Below are 22,631 nucleotides of genomic sequence, written 5' to 3'. Positions count from 1 at the left end.
TTTGACCTTTATTTAACTAGGCAAGTCAGTTAAGAACAAATTCTTATTTACAATGACGGCCTACACCGGCCAAACCCGGACAACACTGGGCCAATTGTGGGCCTCCAAATGGGACTCCCAATCACGGCCAGTTGTGATATAGCATGGAATCTAACCAGGGTGCCTGGATTGACGCCTCGAGCACTGAAATGCAGTGCCTTAGACTGTGTTAGAGTGTGTCAGTGTGTGTCATTTCACAGTCCCTATTGTGCCATGAGATGTTGTTTTATAAAAGATTTTTAGGTCATTTTGATGTTTGCTTGAGTAATTGGAGATGGAAGGGAGTTCCATGCGATCATGGCTCTGTATAATACTGTGGCGAGTCCCCTGTCTTGTGGGGTATGTATGAGTGTCTGAGATGTATGCTATTTGATTATACAGACGATCTGGAATTTTCATCAAAGTAATATTTCTCATAAAAACTACAAGAGAATACTTTAATCTCTCTTTAACCCTCAACAAGGAAAGATTGGCATGCATGTTGGGGCGGCAGGGTAGCCTAGTGGTTAGAGCGTTGGACAAGTAACCGGAAGGTTGCAAGTTCAAATCCCCGAGCTGACAAGGTACAAATCTGTCGTTCTGCCCCTGAACAGGCAGTTAACCCACTGTTCCTAGGCCGTCATTGAAAATAAGAATTTGTTCTTAACTGATCTTGCCTAGTTAAATAAAGATAAAAAAATAAAAATAAATTGTTGATGTTATGCAGTTACTGTGCATTCGGAAAGTATTCAGACCCCTTTTCCACAGTTTGTTCTAAAATTGATTTAACAACAACAAAAAATCCTTATCAATCTCCACACAATACCCTATAATGACAAAGCGAAAACAGGTTTTTAGAAATTGTTGCAAGCTAGTAATTTACATAAGTATTCAGACCCTTTGCTATGAGACACGAAATTGAGCTCAGGTGCATCCTGTTTCCATTGATCATCCTTGAGATGTTTCGAAAACTTGATTGGAGTACAGCAGCCATATTCTTTGAGTTTGTCGTGGGTGATTGTCCTTAGTGTCCTATGTGTACTCTCGGTTAGTTTGCACTAGATAGGCTGTTTCGGTTTCGATTACGTTTATTGTTTTTTGTAGTGTTCGTGTAAGTTCGTGTTTCTTTGTTTGATTAAATATGAATCTAAATCAACACGCTGCATTTTGGTCCGATCCTTGTTCTACCTCTTCGTCAGAGGAGGATATAGAAGAAAGCCGTAACAGAATCACCCACCACAAACTCAAAGAATATGGCTGCCTAAATATGGTTCCCAATCAGAGACAACGATAAACACCTGCCTCTAATTGAGAACCACTCCAGACAGCCATAGACTTTGCTAGATAACCCTACTAGTAACAATCCCAATACCACCACCAAAACCCCAAGACAAACACACCACAATTACAAAAACCCCATGCCACACCCTGGCCTGACCAAATACATAAAGATAAACACAAAATACTTTGACCAGGGCGTGACAGCATGTCAGAGCAAAACCAAGCCATGAGGTCAAAGGAATTGTCTGAGGAGCTCCAAGACAGAATTGTGCCGAGGCACAGATCAGGGGAAGGGTACCAAAACATTTCTGCAGCATTGAAGGTCCCCAAGAACACAGTGGCCTCCATCCTTTTTAAATTGAAGACGTTTAGAACCACCAAGACTCTTCCCAGAGCTGAGAGACTAGTCAGGATGAGGGAAAGATGAATGGAGCAAAGTACAGAGAGATCTTTGATGAAAACCTGCTCTAGAGCACTCAGGACCTCAGACTCGGGTGAAGGTTCACCTTCAAACAGGATATCGACCCTAAGCACACAGCCAAGACAATGCAGGAGTGGCTTCGGGATAAGTCTCTGAATGTCCTTGAGTGACTCAGCCAGAGCCCGGACTTGGACTAGATCGAACATCTCTGAAGAGACCTGAAAATAGCTGTGCAGCGACATTCCCCATCCAACTTGACAGAGCTTGAGAAGATCTGCTGAGAAGAATTGGAGAAACTCCCCAAATACAGGTGTGCCAAGCTTGTAGTGTCATACCCAAGAAGAATCGAGGCTGTAATTGCTGCCAAAAGGTGCTTCAACAAAGTACTGAGTAAAGGGTCTGAATACTTATGTACATGTGATATTTCAGTTTTGTATTTTTTATAAATGAGAAAAAATGTCTAATAACCTGTTTTTGCCTTTTCATTACGGGGTACTGTATGTCAAGGGGTCTGAATACTTTCCGAATGCACTGTAAGGGCAAGGCGTGCTGCTGTTTTCAAACAGCTGCAGATTTGCTAGGTTTTTCTCTGCTTCATTTGACCATATTACCGGACAGTAATCAAGATGGGACATCTTCACAAAAACTTAGTCAAAATGATAATTGACCATCCAATGATAAATCAAATCAAAGTTTATTTGTCACGTGCACTGAATACAACAGGTGTACAGTAGTAGACCTTACAGTGAAATACTTACTTACAGGCTCTAACCAATAGTACAAAAAAGGTATTAGGTGAACAATAGGTAGGTAAAGAAATAAAACAACAGTAAAAAGACAGGCTATAAAAGTAGAGAGGCTACATACAGACACCAGTTAGTCAGGCTGATTGAGGTAGTATATACATGTAGACCATCCAATGTTATACCTTTAGTCCCTCTGTAACTTTCTCCCTCATCATTATTTACGATTCATTACCCGCAATCAAGGTAGCACCCACATTAATGTAGAGGTGTTTAGAAACAATATATTCTTATTTACAATAAAAGTGATTCCAAAAAGACACAATACATGATTTACCATTCATTTCTATTGGTCACAAAATGATCTGAAACACAACTTAAACGAACTGCAAATGCATCCAAAAAGTTTGTCGTAACAAGCTTGATGTAGTCATTGTGTGCTAGGGACATGGGACCAAATACAAAACCTTTGACTATTTTATTTATTAGAATCTTTTAGGGATGTCAATCATTTTGACCACTACCCTTTTGAGAGAGAAAAAATATTACATGTTAAATAACATCTCTTTCTCTGAGGAATTGTATTATTAGTATAAAATAATAATTTCCCTATTTTTTGCGCATTCAATATAGCTCAGTATTTGAATTCTTTAGTTAATAAAGTCAATATTGCTTATCTTTGTCAATCTTTCTCAATAACTTTGAACCCCACTTTAAATGTTTTTTTCAGGTTATTCTTAAACAAACAGAATAAATTATGCTTTATTGGTGTACAGGTATCTTCTACATTATTTACAGTGATATATTAAAATCCACGGTGGCATGTATGTGATTTGTCCTCCTAAAAATTGTGAAAGAATCCAGCCACCCATATCATAGACTATTCCCTCTGCTACCGCACGGCGAGCGGCACCAGAGCGCCAAGTCTAGATCCAAAAGGCTCCTTAAAAGCTTCTATCCCCAAGCCATAAGACTCCTGAACATCTAATCAAAATGGCCACCCGGAGTATTTACATTGACCCCCCCTTTGTTTTTACACTGCTGTTACTCCCTGCTTATTATCTATGCATAGTCACTTTACCCCTATCTACATGTACATATTACCTCAATGAACCTGTGCCCCGCACATTGACTCGGTACCGGGAACCCCTATATATAGCCTCGTTATTGTTATTTTATTGTGTTACGTTTTTGAATATTTTCTTACTTTTTTTAAAACTCTGCATTGCTGGTTAAGGGCTTGTAAGTAAGCGTTTCACCTGTTGTATTCGGTGCATGTGACAAATACAATTTGATTTGAACCCGAGTCGTATTGAAAATTAATAATAGTAAGATTTCATAATGCATTATATGTGTTTTGGGGGGGGGGGGACCAAAATGCATTATTTGTGTTTTATAATATATTCTTGTTCAAGTTGATATGACAAATCTATTTGAACACACATATCACTAGAAAGCTAACTCCTGAATAGGTAACCAAAAGTAAAGTCAGAATTATGGGCAGAAGCCAGTGCGGTCAATCTCCCCTTATCATTCAGACATTAACAAAGCAGCAGCAACAACACGTGGCAACACTTCAAGAAGCATAAACAAAGACAAAAGCAAAACATGAAACTAGTTCTATCATCTCACTTATATCATCTGACTGTTGTGAATATTGAGCTGTATTTTCATGGTTTTTAAAATGAAAGGAAAGTAGAACCAATACTATGTCAGTAGGCCTATGAGATGCCATCCTTACACTGAATGTGAACCTAAGGTAAGCGTTGGAAGCACCATTGGGGAAGCATGGAAGCTGCTCACGACTGTTGGTCACTGGTAACATCAGTGCTGCTCTAGCTGCTGCTGCTACCACTACGGTTGTCCTCTTCACTCTCCTCTCTGATGTCATCCATGATGAGGTCGTATAGGTTCTCCAGGCTTCCTTGGCTCAGGCAGGTGTTGACGGTGGAGCCGGAGCTGATGTGGACGGAGCTGGGATTGACCACGCGAGGCTTCCTGTTCCTCTGGCGACTGCGGGGGTGGACACACTCTGTCCCAGGAACATGGGGCTCTGGCATGGAAGTACAAGGCCAGTTAGTTGGCTGGAGCCAGCAGCCAGACAGCCATGTAAAAGGCCGCCATCTGGGGGTACTTGTTTGTAGTAACACACTCTACAAACCACAGTACATTGCACTGTACAGCAATCCTGTGTGTGTGTGTGTGTGTGTGTGTGTGCGCGTGCGTGTGTAGTTTAACCTTGTCTGTTGTAACAGTCCTCAGCGAGGCAGCTGTGTGGGATAGGTTTTCTGGGTCCTGCTCCTCCTACCCCTCCCTTGCGTGGAGGAAGAATCTCTGTTGGGATCACCAGAGTTCGGCAGGAGTAGCAGGGGGAGCCCAAATCCATCCTCCCAAAGCCCCTGATGGACAAATCAAACCAAGTGCATAGAGATTAAATCACATGTATAATGTCTTATAATCCCACATGTACAGGACGCTCCAGTTTTTACCTGAAGGAGCGTGTGCATTTGGTGCAGCAGAACTCTCCAATACCCCACATTTTGTCATAAGGGACAGGGTCATATTTCTTCTTGCACAGGTGACAGCGAGATACCTAGGAGAGATGACAGTCAGTGGAGTCCCCAGTTAGTAGATGAACTGGCCATGTGAAATACACATTCTAAGACAAAGTAACAAGGTAACAGGAACACAGTTACAGACACAGGCATGGAGAAATACTTTTGAACTATTATGAATGGGTTTGGCATGCACATCAAACAGAGTGTACCAATGTGTGGAGACCACGGTGAATACCAGGTGGGTATGTATGGAAGAGCATTACCCTCTTCCTCTGGGGTACCCGACGCCACCAGTCCTTGTCACAGGTCTGGCAGGCAAACTGGTGCAGGACAGAAGGGGTGAGGTGGCGCTGGGCATTATCAAACATTCTCTTGTTCTTCTCAGTGAGAGGCAGGACCCGCAGACGCTCTCCCAGCTCCTGAAGACTCAACACACACGAGCCACACACATAATGGCAGGGACGCACTCATGCGCACACACACCTTTCAGTTAGCCATCCACTTAACCCTTAATCTCTTTCACTACCAGTAAAGTGGGAAAATAGCCCGTGGATGACTGACCTTGATATCATTATCGTGTTCAGGCTGTCTGCTACCTCGGGGCTGTAGGGAAGACAATGTAAGTCATAGAATTAGAAATAGTCAAGGCAACCAATTTACCAACCTCATCATCAGATTGGATATAGGACCAATGTAATTTGATAGGAGTTTTATTCCCTCTTTCAGCCCTTGAACAGTGTTGTTATAATAGCTCGCAAATCTATTCCCAATGTGTTATTACCCATTACCAATATGGTTATGGAATATGTAACTTCAAAATCAACAGAGATTATGCTGAAATGCCTGATATCCAGATGTCTTCTGATGAACATTGATTCTTTAACCCAATGAAAGAGGGACTAACTGACACTGTGACTGTGTTGTACCTGTTGTGCAGGAGGGACCTGAGGTTCCCTGTCCTCAGCTGTGAGTCTCTGCACCACATTCTGAAAGAGAGAGAGAGGTGGGTCAAGGGTCAGGGTACAACTGAACTATCATGTTTATGACCACAAAGACCACATGTTTAAAGAAGTACAGACCCGCCTGGATACACCCCTAAGCCAAAGAGACACACAAAGCGACAGAGAATAGTATGGCATTTATTAATGTAACCTTGACAGCCTGATCCGTCTGTAAGCATTTTCTGTCCTCCTCATCCAGCTCTGCACGGCAAGAGTAGAGAAAGAGAAAGAGTCCGAGATTAGATTGTCAACATGGCCAACCCTTTAACGCAAATAAAATGGGTCTGGTTGTTAAACCCCCAGAGACCATGTCTGAATAGAGGTTAAAGAGGCCATCAGCAGCTGAAACAATAACAGTCTTACTCGCCCCTGGCTCTGTAAAAAATTTTGGGATGCTGGAGAAATGTAGGCACTTTTAAATGTATACGCAGAGCTATGGATGCAAGGACTGACCATCCATGATATAAAAATGATAGTTTTAACCATGTTTTGAAGATGTATCGTGTTTTTTTTTAAATTGACTTTGCTTACTTATAAGCTTGGAGTAAAACAAGTAAAACAAGAGTAAAACAAGCTTATATTTTGGGTTCTGATGGGTTACGACAGTTGAACTAAGCTCACGAGGCATTTATAAGTTATATTCTTCAAGAATCAATGGGTACATATCACAAATGCATAAGTCCGACAAACGGATGTAGCAACTGCAGATTGCCCCTTTAAAGGATAGTTTCCAGGACAGATGAATCCTAGTTCTGTTCCTGGACTAAGGGGCATATTTAATGGAGAATCCCCAGTGAACAAGCTTTTTAGTACAGGACCTGGTGTCTTGGAAACCTCTCCATAGGGGTTTCCTATGGTGGTATGACTGGGGTTTGCATTTACTGTGAACCATTTCTTTACCGTTGCCTTTCTTCAGTATAACTGCCCAGGTGACCATTTGATGGTTGTTGGCATAGCGTCTCATCAGTAAGGTTGCCTTTTCCACCGCTATCTTTCCATGGAATGTCTCCCTGAACCGCCTGACACTTTTCTCCAGCTGAGTTAACAGACAAATAAGAAAAGGACAATAAGAATCTAAAATGAACAGGCTGGTCTCAATCATGTTGTAAATAAAATAGAAGATCGGGCACATTCAACATGAAGATCGACAGAACATTGCAACAAATGCAAATGGAGCCTAAGGGCATGGTTTATTCAAAAACAGATCACAACACAGCGCACAATGAAACACACACTGCTCTTGCCCTGTCCTCTCTAACCACATAGGCCTACTTATAAAGTGTAATAACTCAATAGTGTTTGATGACGTTATTTAGGTTTAGTCTAAACGTATGAGAAATGTGATTAAAAAAAACATAGTTCTTATCCAACGTTAAAAGTTTCACATCGACCAAAACACAAATTGAACATTGGGTCCGTAGGACTACAATACAAACAAGAAAGGCGCATACAAATTGACCATATAAAACAGTGTTATTGGCCAAATGAAAACTAAGTTTACCGTATCCTACCTCAAATTCATCTTGCAGAGAACTCATTTTGTTATCGTCTAGGCTTTTTCTATCCTTGTATGTCGTTCTATGGCAACATATTTTGCAACAATCGATATACTTCCATGTAGCGCTGCAGTTGCAGTGTTGACTAACGTTAACAACTTTCACTTTGATAAGATGCCGCGTTCAAAAGCACTGGGAACTTGGAACAATACGATGTCAAATCATTGGGCCAGGGATCTTTAGGGCGAAAAGTCGGAGCTCGAGAAAGAGGCCTGAGTTCCCGAGTTGAAATTCCGAGTTGGGTGACCGTTCAAATCACATTTTCCCTGAGCTCGTTTTTTTTGTGCGAATTCCCATTTGTTTTGAATGCGCTGAAGTCGGATTTCGGGGTTCACAGTTCCGAGTTGTTTTGAACGTATCATTAGACTGGTCATACGCACCACGCGTCCACACACGCCCACGCACGCCACACACCGTAAAAACCAACACACACCAACCAATGAGCACACAACCAGTCCCCGCTACTTCTTCTTATTATTATTTGGTATCATGGCGTTTGCACATTTTGTTTGTGCCTTTCGCCACCTACTGTGCGGTAGTGTATGTTCAATCAAGTTATACAAAAATAAAAAGTGCAACAAAAAAAAATACACTGCTCAAAAACATAAAGGGAACACTAAAATAACACATCCTAAATCTGAATGAATAAAATATTCTTATTAAATATTTTTTTCTTTACATAGTTGAATGTGCTGACAACAAAATCACACAAAAAGTATCAATGGAAATCAAATGTATCAACCCATGGAGGTCTGGATTTGGAGTCACACTCAAAATTAAAGTGGAAAACCACACTACAGGCTGATCCAACTTTGATGTAATGTCCTTAAAACAAGTCAAAATGAGGCTCAGTAGTGTGTGTGGCCTCCACGTGCCTGTATGACCTCCCTACAACGCCTGGGCATGCTCCTGATGAGGTGGCGGATGGTCTCCTTAGGGATCTCCTCCCAGACCTGGACTAAAGCATCCGCCAACTCCTGGACAGTCTGTGGTGCAACGTGGCTTTGGTGGATGGAGCGAGACATGACGTCCCAGATGTGCTCAATTGGATTCAGGTCTGGGGAACGGGCAGGCCAGTCCATAGCATCAATGCCTTCCTCTTGCAGGAACTGCTGACACACTCCAGCCACATGAGGTCTAGCATTGTCTTGCATTAGGAGGAACCCAGGGCCAACCGCACCAGCATATGATCTCACAAGGGGTCTGAGGATCTCATCTCGGTACCTAATGGCAGTCAGGCTACATCTGGAGAGCACATGGAGGGCTGTGCGGCCCCCCAAAGAAATGCCACCCCACACCATGACTGACCCACCGCCAAACCGGTCATGCTGGAGGATGTTGCAGGCAGCAGAACGTTCTCCACGGCTGTCTCCAGACTCTGTCACGTCTGTCACATGTGCTCAGTGTGAACCTGCTTTCATCTGTGAAGAGCACAGGGCGCCAGTGGCGAATTCTCTGGCAAATGCCAAACGTCCTGCACGGTGTTGGGCTGTAAGCACAACCCCCACCTGTGGACGTCGGGCCCTCATTACCACCCTCATGGAGTCTGTTTCTGACCATTTGAGCAGACACATGCACATTTGTGGCCTGCTGGAGGTCATTTTGCAGGGCTCTGGCAGTGCTCCTCCTGCTCCTCCTTGCACAAAGGCGGAGGTAGCGGTCCTGCTGCTGTTTTATTTTTATTTTTTTGAGCAGTGTATATAAAATAACTTATATATATATATATATATATATATATACACAGTATATCACAAAAGTGAGTACACCCCCTCACATTTTTGTCAATATTTGAGTATATCTTTTCATGTGACAACACTGAAGAAATTACACTTTGCTACAATGTAAAGTAGTGAGTGTACAGCTTGTATAACAGTGTACATTTTCTGTCCCCTCAAAATAACTCAACATACAGACATTAATGTCTAAACCGCTGGCAACAAAAGTGAGTACACCCCTAAGTGAAAATGTCCAAATTGGGCCCAAAGTGTCAATATTTTGTGTGGCCACCATCATTTTCCAGCACTGCCTTAACCCTCTTGGGCATGGAGTTCACCAGAGCTTCACAGGTTGCCACTGGAGTCCTCTTCCACTCCTCCATGACGACATCACGGAGCTGGTAGATGTTAGAGACCTTACACTCCTCCACCTTCCGTTTGAGGATGCCCCACAGATGCTCAATGGGGTTTAGGTCTGGAGACATGCTTGGCCAGTCCATTACCTTTACCCTCAGCTTCTTTAGCAAGGCAGTGGACGTCTTGGAGGTGTGTTTGGGGTCGTTATCATGTTGGAATACTGCCCCGCGGCCCAGTCTCCGAAGGGAGGGGATCATGCTCTGCTTCAGTATGTCACAGTACATTCATGGCTCCCTCAATGAACTGTAGCTCCCCAGTGCCGGCAGCACTCATGCAGCCCCAGACCATGACACTCCCACCACCATGCTTGACTGTAGGCAAGACACACTTGTCTTTGTACTCCTCACCTGGTTGCCACCACACACGCTTGACACCATCTGAACCAAATACGTTTATCTTGGTCTCATCAGACCACAGGACATGGTTCCAGTAATCCATGTCCTTAGTCTGCTTGTCTTCAGCAAACTGTTTGCAGGCTTTCTTGTGCATCATCTTTAGAAGAGGCTTCCTTCTGGGACGACAGCCATGCAAACCAATTTCATGCAGTGTACGGCGTATGGTCTGAGCACTGACAGGCTGACCCCCCACCCCTTCAACCTCTGCAGCAATGCTGGCAGCACTCTATTTCCCAAAGACAACCTCTGGATATGACGCTGAGCACGTGCACTCAACTTCTTTGGTCGACCATGGTGAGGCCTGTTCTGAGTGGAACCTGTCCAGTTAAACCATTGTATGGTCTTGGCCACCGTGCTGCAGCTCAGTTTCAGGGTCTTGGTAATCTTCTTATAGCCCAGGCCATCTTTATGTAGAGCAACAATTATTTTTTTCAGATCCTCAGAGAGTTCTTTGCCATGAGGTGCCATGTTGAACTTCCAGTGACTAGTCAGTATGAGGGAGTGTGAGAGCGATGACACCGAATTTAATACACCTGCTCCCCATTCACACCTGAGACCTTGTAACACTAACGAGTCACATGACACTGGGGAGGGAAAATGGCTAATTGGGCCCAATTTGGGGGGTGTACTAAGGAGTGCCTCCGTAAGAAGCATTTCAAGGTCCTGGAGTGGCCTAGCCAGTCTCCAAACCTGAACCCAATAGAAAATCTTTGGAGGGAGCTGAAAGTCCGTATTGCCCAGCGACAGCCCCGAAACCTGAAGGATCTGGAGAAGGTCTGTATGGAGGAGTGGGCCAAAATCCCTGCTGCAGTGTGTGCAAACCTGGTCAAGAACTACAGGAAACGTATGATCTCTGTAATTGCAAACAAAGATTTCTGTACCAGATATTAAGTTCTGCTTTTCTGATGTATCAAATACTTATGTCATGCAATAAAATGCAAATGAATTACTTTAAAATCATACAATGTGATTTTCTGGATTTTTGTTTTAGATTCCGTCTCTCACAGCTGAAGTGTACCTATGATAAAAAATTACAGACCTCTACATGCTTTGTAAGTTGGAAAACCTGCAAAATTGGCAGTGTATCAAATACTTGTCCTCCCCACTGTATATATATATATATATATATATATATATATATATGTATATATACACATTCATCACTAATCAACGCTACAACTATATGACACTATTTAATTGGTAAAAATCTCAAAAATCTCATACACCCAGCTGCCAGCTACACTCATTAAAAAACCCACAACCCCATTCCACTACTTTGACCCTATCTGCTCCTACACCATGCCAATGGCCTGGGAGGACGGGACACCCCCACTCACCCCCACTCAAAGCTCAAACAGGATAACTGATACATCCTAACATGACCTTGTCAGACTTAAGACTCTGACTCAAAACTCAAAAGGACTGACAGTGACTCCCCTGTTTCACTATGCTCCCCACCAGGTCTGTGTCGCACCAAACGGCGGGCGTCACAAACACCTGGAATCTTCAACTTCAATTGCCCCACCGCCACACTTAACGCCACACTTAACGCCACACTTAACGCCACACTTAACGCGATCCCAGAAATCACTCCTTTCAATGTTGCCCTGTTCTGAGAGCAAAGCACGAAACAGATATTGACCCAAGTTGCGTGACATGGAGCGCCTGCTCCCTCTGGTCAGAAGAAACATAAACAAAAAGAAAAAGTCCACTTCAGGTTACCTTCACAGATTCTACTGTAACTCCTTTCCCACCCATCCTGAAACCACAAATGAATCTGCCAAAGGGTAAGGGTCCACTTTCTCCAAAAATGTCACTCCTATTGAATTACAGTAGATGATTTTTTATCATGTCCAACGATGTCAAGCTCTTCACCACACCACACCTCACTTATCTCGCCCTCATTTCCTTCAATTTATCCTCTAGAACTCAGTCTGGCTCATGACTCACTCTGTTTGACACCAATCATCCTCAACATCCCATTTTTATCTCCATCTTCCTCAGATTCAAATCCAACTTCTACTTTCCTCATTCTCTTCAACCACCTCTTCCTCTTTTTCCGCCTCCATTCCTCCTCAGAAATCCACATTTCTGTGTCCCTGTCCCAATATTCCTCTTCTTGTTCCATGATTCCTCTTCAGAACCCCTTTCAAGTGAACCGCTCCAACCAGCCCCCTTTGCTTCTTCTTCTTTGGGATTGGATTGGTGGATCGCATCCAACTTTTAAGGTGCATACACCACCACCTACTGTACTGGAGTGTAAGGCCAGTCACAGCCAAACCAAAATGTAATTATCTTCATTAGTCCTGTTCCTCTAAGAAAGGGAAATACTACTTCCCTCCCCTTTACTCCCCTCACTACACCACCAAAACTCCAAATCCATCCAGCCTTTCTAACCGTTTCACACAATCTCTCCCAATCTACATTACCAGTCAAAAGTTTGGACACACCTACTCAGTCAAGGATTTTTCATTATTTTTACTATTTTCTACATTGTAGAATAATAGTGAAGACATCAAAACTATTAAATAACACATATGGAATCATGTAGTAACCAAAAAAGTGTTAAACAAATCAAAATACATTTTATATTTTCTATTCTTCAAAGTAGCCATCCTTTGCCTTGATGACAGCTTTGCACACTTGGCATTCTCTCAACCAGCTTCATGATGTAAACTGGAATGCCTTTCAATTAACAGGTGTGCCTTGTTAAAAGTTCATTTGTAAAATGTCTTTCCTTCTTAATGCGTTTGAGTCAATCAGTTGTTTTGTGACATGATAAGGGTGGTATACAGAAGATAGCCCTATTTGGTAAAACACCAAGTCCATATTATGGCAAGAACAGCTCAAATAAGGAAAGAGAAATGACAGTCCATCATTACTTTAAGACATGAAGGTCAGTGAATCTGGAAAAGTTTCTTCATGTGCAGTTGCAAAAACCAACCAGCGATATGATGAAACTGTTTCTCCCGAGGACTGCCACAGGAAAGGAAGACCCAGCGTTACCTTTGCTGCAGAGGATAAGTTCATTAGAGTTACCAGCCTCAGAAATTGCAGCCAAAATAAATGCTTCACAGGGTTCAAGTAACAGACACATCTCAACATCAACTGTTCAGAGGAAACTGCATGAACCAGGCCTTCATGGTCGATTTGCTGCAAAGAAACCACTACTAAAGGACACCAATAAGAAGAAGACACTTGCTTGGGCCAAGAAACATGAGCAATGGACATCAGGCCGGTAGAAATCTGTCCCTTGGTCTGATGAGCCCAAATGTGAGATTTTTGGTTACTACCGCCATGTCTTTCTGAATCGCAGTGTAGGTGAACAGATGATCTCTGAATGTGTGGTTTCCACTGTGAAGCATGGAGGAGGTGGTGTGATGGTGTGGGGGTGCTTTGCTGGTGACACTGTCTGTGATTTATTTAGAATTCAAGGCCTACTTGACCAGCATGGCTACCACAGTATTCTGCTATGATACGCGATCCCATCTGGTTTGCGCTTAGTTTGACTATCATTTGGTTTTCAACAGGACAATGACCCAACATACCTCCAGGTTGTGTAGGGGCTATTTGACCAAGAAGAAGAGTGATGGAGTGCTGCATCAGATGACCTGGCCTCCACAATTACCCGACCTCAACATAATTGAGATGATTTGGGATGAATTGGACTGCAGAGTGAAGGAAAAGCAGCAAACAAGTGCTCAGCATATGTGGGAACTCCTTGAGAGAATGCAGTGTGCAAAGCCGTCATCAAGGCAAAGGGTGGCTACTTTGAAGAATCTAAAATATACAGTGGGGCAAAAAAGTATTTAGTCAGCCACCAATTGTGCAAGTTCTCACACTTAAAAAGGTGAGAGAGGCCTGTAATTTTCATCATAGGTACACTTCAACTATGACAGACAAAATGAGGGAAAAAAATCCAGAAAATCACATTGTAGGATTTTTAATGAATTTATTTGCAAATTATGGTGGAAAATAAGTATTTGGTCAATAACAAAAGTTTATCTCAATACTTTGTTATATACCCTTTGTTGGCAATGACAGAGGTCAAACGTTTTCTGTAAGTCTTCACAAGGTTTTCACACACTGTTGCTGGTATTTTGGCCCATTCCTCCATGCAGATCTCCTCTAGAGCAGTGATGTTTTGGGGCTGTTGCAGGGCAATATGGACTTTCAACTCCCTCCAAAGATTTTCTATGGGGTTGAGATCTGGAGACTGGCTAGGCCACTCCAGGACCTTGAAATGCTTCTTACAAAGACACTCCTTCGTTGCCCGGGCGGTGTGTTTGGGATCATTGTCATGCTGAAAGACCAAGCCACGTTTCATCTTCAATGCCCTTGCTGATGGAAGGAGGTTTTCACTCCAAATCTCACGATACATGACCCCATTCATTCTTTCCTTTACACAGATCAGTCGTCCTGGTCCCTTTGCAGAAAACAGCCCCAAAGCATGATGTTTCCACCCCCATGCTTCACAGTAGGTATGGTGTTCTTTGGATGCAACTCAGCATTCTTTGTCCTCCAAACACGACGAGTTGAGTTTTTACCAAAAAGCTCTATTTTGGTTTCATCTGACCATATGACATTCTCCCAATCTTCTTCTGGATCATCCAAATGCTCTCTAGCAAACTTCAGACGGGCCTGGACATGTACTGGCTTAAGCAGGGGGACATGTCTGGCACTGCAGGATTTGAGTCCCTGACGGCATAGTGTGTTAGTGATGGTAGGCTTTGTTACTTTGATCCCAGCACTCTGCAGGTTATTCACTAGGTCCCCCCGTGTGGTTCTGGGATTTTTGCTCACCGTTCTTGTGATCATTTTGACCCCACAGGGTGAGATCTTGCGTGGAGCCCCAGATCGAGGGAGATTATCAGTGGTCTTGTATGTCTTCCATTTCCTAATAATTGCTCCTACAGTTGATTTCTTCAAACCAAGCTGCTTACCTATTGCAGATTCAGTCTTCCCAGCCTGGTGCAGGTCTACAATTTTGTTTCTGGTGTCCTTTGACAGCTCTTTGGTCTTGGCCATAGTGGAGTTTGGAGTGTGACTGTTTGAGGTTGTGGACAGATGTCTTTTATACTGATAACAAGTTCAAATAGGTGCCATTAATACAGGTAACGAGTGGAGGACAGAGGAGCCTCTTAAAGAAGAAGTTACAGGTCTGTGAGAGCCAGAAATCTTGCTTGTTTGTAGGTGACCAAATACTTATTTTCCACCATAATTTGCAAATAAATTCATTAAAAATGAATGATTTTCTGGATTTTTTTTCTTCTCATTTTGTCTGTCATAGTTGAAGTGTACCTATGATGAAAATTACAGGCATCTCATATTTTTAAGTGTGAGAACTTGCACAATTGGTGGCTGACTAAATACTTTTTTGCCCCACTGTATATATAATAGAATATTTGTTGAACACTTTTTTGGTTACTACATGATTCCATAAGGGTTATTTCATCGTTTTGATGTCTATTATTCTACAATGTAAGAAAATCCCTGTAATGAGTAGGTGTGTCCAAACTTTTGACTTATATTGTACGTCATACAGTTCACAAAATATCAACACATGCTCTGTTTCGTCCACTAAACACTCATCACACAGATCTGTTTCATGTCTCCCTATCATCCACAACGTGGCATTCAAACCTGTGTGCCCAAACTGTAGTCTACTCTACACAGCTTCCTTTCTCCTACATCCCATCCTCTCCACCTCTTCCTTTACTGACCGGTGCATGCAAAAAAAATGTCCTCCCCTTATAACTAGCATCCCACTGCCTTTGCAAAAGATCGAGCCCTTTTGCCTGGATCAAGGACTTGACCTCCCTGTGTCCCATCGGGACTTGAATATCTTCCCCCTCTCTCCTCACAGCACTCTTAGCCACCACATCGGCCTACTCATTACCCTCCACACCCACATGGGCGGGAACCCAGCACAAGCTCACCACCACTCCCATCCTCTCCAATCCCATTAACAGCACCATCATCTCCACAAACAAGTCGAACCTTTCCGACCTGCCAGTCTTCACACTATCCAAAACTGCAGCTGAATCAGAGCAGATCACCACTCTGAGTGGTTTCACCTTATCCACCCATCTCAAACCTATAATAATGGTCATCAACTCGTCCGCATATACCGACACATAATAATTTAACCGCTTACATACACTAACATTGAAATCTGAGATATACACCCCTGCCCCCAGCCTACCACTGACTGGATCATTTGAACTATCTGCATGTATCATAAAAAAACTCTACACACCGTCTCACGTCACCCAATTCTCTCCTGCCCTCAATCATGAAAACATCTACACAGAAACAGCCATGGAGGAACGTTCCCCAATGTATTTGCCGGCCCTCTCCCTCTCTTCCCCAGTCCATACTCTACCACCTTCTGCCCGATTGTCCACCAGTATGCCCTCTTCTTACCCAGTCTTCGCTCCCAGCATTCCCCAGGTGACGTGACCGCAGGATGTCCTTCTGAACTCCCTTTCAACCTCGCCCAGTACACTAATACAAGTTTGTCCCTCCTTATCCTCAGTTGCAGATCGCAACTATTCACCTGCAATGCTTCAACAGGTGTCGTCCTGAAGGCACCCACACACAATCTCAGGGCCCTTGACTGTATCCTATCCAGGCCCTGTAGTACAGTTTTGGCTGCCGATCCATATCCATAATCCACAGATGACCTGATAAACGCCTGGTACAAATACAACAGTATTTGTCTATTCGACCCCCAATCATATCCTGCCACTACCCTCATGAGGTTCAGCACCTTCCTACACTTAATTTCAATATACTCAACATGTCTCTTCCACGTTAGCCTCTCATCAAACCACATACCTAAATCCTTAAACTCAGACACCCTAGACTCTTAGAAAAAACAGTTCTGTCTAGAACCTAAAGGGGTTCTTCGGCTGTCCCCATAGGAGAACACTTTGAAGAACAATTTTTGGTTCCAGGTAGAACCCTTTTGGTTCCAGGCAGAACCCCTTTGGGTTCCGTACACAGTGCATTCGGGAATTATTCAGACCCCTTGACTTTTTCCACATTTTGTTACGTTACAGCCTTCTTCTAAAATGTATTAAATTGTTATTTTTTTTCTCATCAATCTACACACAATATCCCAAAGTGACAAAGCAAAAAGAGATCATTTTCAATTTTTGCAAATTTTATCAAAACTAAAAAACTGATATCACAATTACATAAGTATTCAGACCCTTTACTCAGTACTTTGTTAAAGCACATTTGGCAGCGATTACAGCCTCACTACAAGCTTGGCACACCTCTATTTGGGGAGTTTCTCCCATTCTTCTCTGCAGATCCTCTCAAGCTCTGTCAGGTTGGATGGGGAGCGTCGCTGCACAGTTATTTTCAGGTCTCTCTAGAGATGTTCAATCGGGTTCAAGTCTGGGATCTGGCTGTGCCACTCAAGGACATTCAGAGACTTGTCCCGAAGCCACTCCTGCGTTGTCTTGGGTGTGTGCTTAGGGTCGTTATCCTGTTAGAAGGTGAACCTTCGCCCCAGTCTGAGGTCCTGAGCACTTTGGAGCAGATATTCATGCTGCCACCACCATGCTTCACTGTAGGGATGGGGCCAGGTTTCCTCCAGATGTGATGCTTCATATTCAGGACAAAGAGCTCAATCTTGGTTTCATCAGACCAGAGAATCTTGTTTCTCATGGTCTGAGAGTCTTTTAGAGGCCTTTCGGCAAACTTCAAGTGGGCTGTCATGTGCCTTTTCCTAAGGAGTGGCTTCCATCTGGCCACTACCATAAAGGCCTGATTGGTGGAGTGCTGCAGAGATGGTTGTCCTTCTGGAAGGTTCTCCTATCTCCACAGAGGAAATCTGGAGCTCTTTCAGAGTCACCATCGGGTTCTTAATCACCTTCATGACCAAGGCCCTTCTCCCCCGATTGCTCAGTTTGGCCGGGTGGCCAGCTCTAGGAAGAGTTTTGGTGATTCCAAACTTCTTCCATTTAAGAATGGTGCAGGCCACTGTGTTCTTGATGACCTTCAATGCTGAAGACATTTTGGTACCCTTCCCCAGAACTGTGCCTCGACAAAATCCTACAGACAATTCCTTCGACCTCATGGATTGTTTTTTTGCTCTGACATGCACTGTTAGCTGTGGGATCTTATATAGACAGGTATGTGCCTTTCCATATCATGTCCAATCAATTGAATTTACCAGGGCTGGACTCCAATCAAGTTGTAGAAACATCTTAACGATGGTCAATGGAAACAGGATGCACCTAAGCTCAATTTTGAGTCTCATAGCAAAGGGTCTGAATACTTATGTAAATAAGTTATTTCTGTTTTTTAAATTTGCAAATACTTCTAAAAACCTGTTTCCACTTTTTCATTATGGAGCATTGTGTGTAGATTGTTGAGGGGGAAAAAACAGTTAAATCAATTTTAGAATAAGGCTGTAATGTAACAAAATGTGGAAAAAGTCAAGGGGTCTGAATACTTTCCAAATGCACTATAGAACCCATTCCACAGAGGGTTCTACATGGCAACCAAAAGGGTTCTACCTGGGTTATCCTATGGGAACAGCCGAATAACCCTTTTGGGAGAGTGTACCTATATCCTGACCATATATACGTTTTTAGCCTTTCTCTTTAGAATACACCATAAACCAGGGCTTGGCCACAGTCATTTTAAACCCGCATGTTAGAGACCAATCTTCCACTACTCCCACAACTTCTTGATCACATATTTCACATTCCCACCTCTCTTCCACACAGCCCAATCATCAGCATACAAGGCCACACCCACTCCCTGTCTCAGCTCCTTAAATATGTAATCTATCATTAGGGTGAACAACACCGGACTAACCACACTTCTCTGAGGAGTACCATTGTCCACTTCCAACCCCATTGACAATTCTGACCCCACCCTCACGCGTATGACTCAATCGAACAGGAAGTCCATGATCCAGTTAAACAGATGTCCCAGAAAGGGTGCCTTCTACTGGCCCTCCAACACCACTTCCAGCACACACACACACACACACACACACACACACACACACACACACACACACACACACACACACACACACACACACACACACACACACACACACACACACACACACACACACACACACACCTTACATCTAACTGGAAAATGATCACTCCCATGGTGGTTTCTCTCATCACTTCCCATTCATTCACACCTCCCTGCCACCGCTGCAGACACCAATGCCAAGTCCGAGCATTGACACTCACCACATTGATTCTCATCCCCCTCCCATCATTAACACACACTAATCCCGTTATCCATACATTGTTCAACTGTACTCCCATTGTCGTCTTCATTATCCATTATCATTATCCATTATCATTATTCACTATCCCCTACAAATCAGCCGGGCTAGACAATCTGGACCCTTTCTTTCTAAAATGATCTGCCGAAATTGTTGCAACCCCTATTACTAGCCTGTTCAACCTCTCTTTCGTGTCGTCTGAGATTCCCAAAGATTGGAAAGCAGCTGCGGTCATCCCCCTCTTCAAAGGGGGGGACACTCTTGACCCAAACTGCTACAGACCTAAATCTATCCTTCCCTGCCTTTCTAAGGTCTTCGAAAGCCAAGTTAACAAACAGATTACCGAACATTTCGAATCCCACCGCACCTTCTCCGCTATGCAATCTGGTTTCAGAGCTGGTCATGGGTGCACCTCAGCCACGCTCAAGGTCCTAAACGATATCTTAACCGTCATCGATAAGAAACAATACTGTGCAGCCGTATTCATTGACCTGGCCAAGGCTTTCGACTCTGTCAATCACCACATCCTCATCGGCAGACTCGATAGCTTTGGTTTCCTCGCCTGGTTCAATGATTGCCTCGCCTGGTTCACCAACTACTTCTCTGATAGAGTTCAGTGTGTCAAATCAGAGGTCCTGTTGTCCGGGCCTCTGGCAGTCACTATGGGGGTGCCACAGGGTTCAATTCTTGGGCTGACTCTCTTCTCTGTATACATCAATGATGTCGATCTTGCTGCTTGTGAGTCTCTGATCCACCTCTACGCAGACGACACCATTCTGTATACTTCTGGCCCTTCTTTGGACACTGTGTTAACAACCTTCCAGACGAGCTTCAATGCTATTACAACACTCCTTCCGTGGCCTCCAACTGCTCTTAAATACAAGTAAAACTAAATGCATGCTCTTCAACTGATCGCTGCCTGCACCTGCCCGCCTGTCCAGCATCACTACTCTGGACGGTTCTGACTTAGAATATGTGGACAACTACAAAAACCTAGGTGTCTTTTTTAGACTGTAAACTATCCTTCCAGACTCACATCAAACATCTCCAATCCAAAGTTAAATCTAGAATTGGCTTCCTATTTCGCAACAAAGCATCCTTCACTCATGCTGCCAAACATACCCTCGTAAAACTGACCATCCTACCGATCCTCGACTTCGGAGATGTCATTTACAAAATATCCTCCAATACCCTACTCAATAAATTGGATGCAGTCTATCACAGTGCCATTCGTTTTGTCACCAAAGCCCCATATCGAGTCTGCGACCTGTACGCTCTCATTGGCTGGCCCTCGCTTCATACTCGTCGCCAAACCCTCTGGCTCCAGGTCATCTACAAGACCCTGCGAGGTAAAGTCCCCCCTTATCTCAGCTCGCTGGTCACCATAGCAGCACCCACCTGTAGCACGCACTCCAGCAGGTATAACTCTCTCTGGTCACCCCCAAAACCAATTCTTCCTTTGTCTGCCTCTCCTTCCAGTTCTCTGCTGCAAATGACTGGAATTGAACTACAGAAATCTCTGAAACTGGAGACACTTATCTCCCTCACTAGCTTTAAGCACCAGCTGTCAGAGCAGCTCAACAACTACCTCTTCCCCTACTGTATTTATTTTGCTCCTTTGCACCCCATTATTTTTATTTCTACTTTGCACATTCTTCCACTGCAAATCTACCATTCCAGTGTTTTACTTGCTATATTGCTATATTGTATTTACTTCGCCACCATGGCCTTTTTTTTGCCTTTACCTCCCTTATCTCACCTCATTTGCTCACATCGTATATAGACTTATTTTTCTACTGTATTATTGACTGTATGTTTGTTTTACTCCATGTGTAACTCTGTGTTGTTGTATGTGTCGTTACTGCTTTGCTTTATCTTGGCCAGGTCGCAATTGTAAATTAGAACTTGTTCTCAACTTGCCTACCTGGTTAAATAGGGGCGGCAGGGTAGCCTAGTGCTTAGAGCATTCAGTCATTGAAAATAAGAATTTGTTCTTAACTGACTTGCCTAGTAAAATAATGAAAAAAATAAAGGTGAAATAAAAATGATGGGTATTAAAATCACACCATATTAGCTTTCTACCCCTACACATCCTATCACTCCCTTTAACTTTGCTAACAAGAGAGGTTTGCAGGGGTTATAGAAGTTAACTATTACGTTACCCCTATTCCTACATACAGTTAAAGCCAAATACATTTATACTCAGTTTTTCACAATTCCTGACATTTAATCCTAGTAAAACAATTCCTGTCTTAGGTCAGTTAGGATCACCACTTTATTTTAAGAATGTGAAATGTCAGAATAATAGTAGAGAGAATGATTTATTTCAGCTTTTATTTCTTTCATCACATTCCCAGTGGGTCAGAAGTTCACATACACTCAATTAGTATTTGGTAGCATTGCCGTTAAATTGTTTAACTTGGGTCAAACATTTCGGGTAGCCTTCCACAAGCTTCCCACAATTATTTGGGTGAATTTTGGCCCATTACTACTGACAGAGCTGGTGTAACTGAGTCAGGTTTGTAGGCCTCCTTGCTCGCGCACACTTTTTCAGAACTGCCCACAAATTTTCCATGGCTTTGTGATGGCCACTCCAATACATTGACTTTGTTGTCCTTAAACCATTTGCCACAACTTTGGAAGTATGCTTAGGAACATTGTCCATTTGGAAGACCCATTTGCGACCAAGCTTTAACTTCCTAACTGATGTCTAGAGATGTTGCTTCAATATATCCTATTAATTTTCCTTCCATGTGATGCCATCAATTTTGAGAAGTGCAACAGTCCCTCCTGCAGCACAGCACCCCCACAACATGATGCTGCCACCCCCATGCTTCACGTTTGGGAGGGTGATCTTCGGCTTGCAAGCCTCCCTCTTTTTCCTCCAAACATAACTTTGGTCATTATGGCCAAACAGTTCTATTTTTGTTTCATCAGACCAGAGGACAAAAAGTGAGCTCTTTGTCCCCATGTGTAGTTGCAAACCGTAGTCTGGCTTTTTTATGGCGTTTTTGGAGCAGTGGCTTCTTCCTTGCTGAGCGGCCTTTAATGTTATGTCGATATAGGACCTGTTTTACTGTGGATATAGATACTTTTGTACCTGTTTCCACCAGCATCTTCACAAGGTCCTTTGCTGTTGTTCTGGGATTGATCTGCACTTTCGCACCAAAGTACATTCATCTCTAAGAGACAGAACGCGTCTCCTTCCTGAGCGGTATGACGGCTGCGTGGTCCCATGGTGTTTATACTTGTGTA

The 22,631-nt window shown here is 43.3% G+C and overlaps 1 protein-coding gene across 1 annotated transcript; it reads right to left on the bottom strand.

Moving 5' to 3' along the window:
* Positions 1–2,377: 2,377 nt before the first annotated feature.
* On the bottom strand, positions 2,378–7,962 carry LOC109897326 (shiftless antiviral inhibitor of ribosomal frameshifting protein homolog). Its single transcript, XM_031834216.1, has 9 exons — positions 7,534–7,962; positions 6,923–7,058; positions 6,174–6,223; positions 5,948–6,007; positions 5,583–5,624; positions 5,285–5,440; positions 4,953–5,056; positions 4,702–4,862; positions 2,378–4,516 (listed from the first exon to the last, which is right to left on the bottom strand). Exons 1-9 carry the CDS (start codon positions 7,558–7,560, stop codon positions 4,299–4,301), a joined length of 954 nt encoding a protein of 317 aa, XP_031690076.1. The 5' UTR covers positions 7,561–7,962; the 3' UTR covers positions 2,378–4,298.
* Between the last annotated feature and the right edge of the window lie 14,669 nt (positions 7,963–22,631).

Source organism: Oncorhynchus kisutch, linkage group LG10, assembly GCF_002021735.2.
Source record: "Oncorhynchus kisutch isolate 150728-3 linkage group LG10, Okis_V2, whole genome shotgun sequence".
Taxonomy (NCBI): domain Eukaryota; kingdom Metazoa; phylum Chordata; class Actinopteri; order Salmoniformes; family Salmonidae; genus Oncorhynchus; species Oncorhynchus kisutch.
This window is presented reverse-complemented; position numbering and strand designations above follow the sequence as displayed.

Excerpts from the sequence above, each read along its gene's own strand:
- LOC109897326 (XM_031834216.1), bottom strand. The coding sequence starts at position 7,560 with ATGAGTTCTCTGCAAGATGAATTTGAG. Across the intron at positions 7,059-7,533 it reads CTCTGCAAGATGAATTTGAG|CTGGAGAAAAGTGTCAGGCG; the intron begins GTAGGATACGGT and ends CTGTTAACTCAG. Across the intron at positions 4,517-4,701 it reads GGACTGTTACAACAGACAAG|AGCCCCATGTTCCTGGGACA; the intron begins GTTAAACTACAC and ends CTTCCATGCCAG.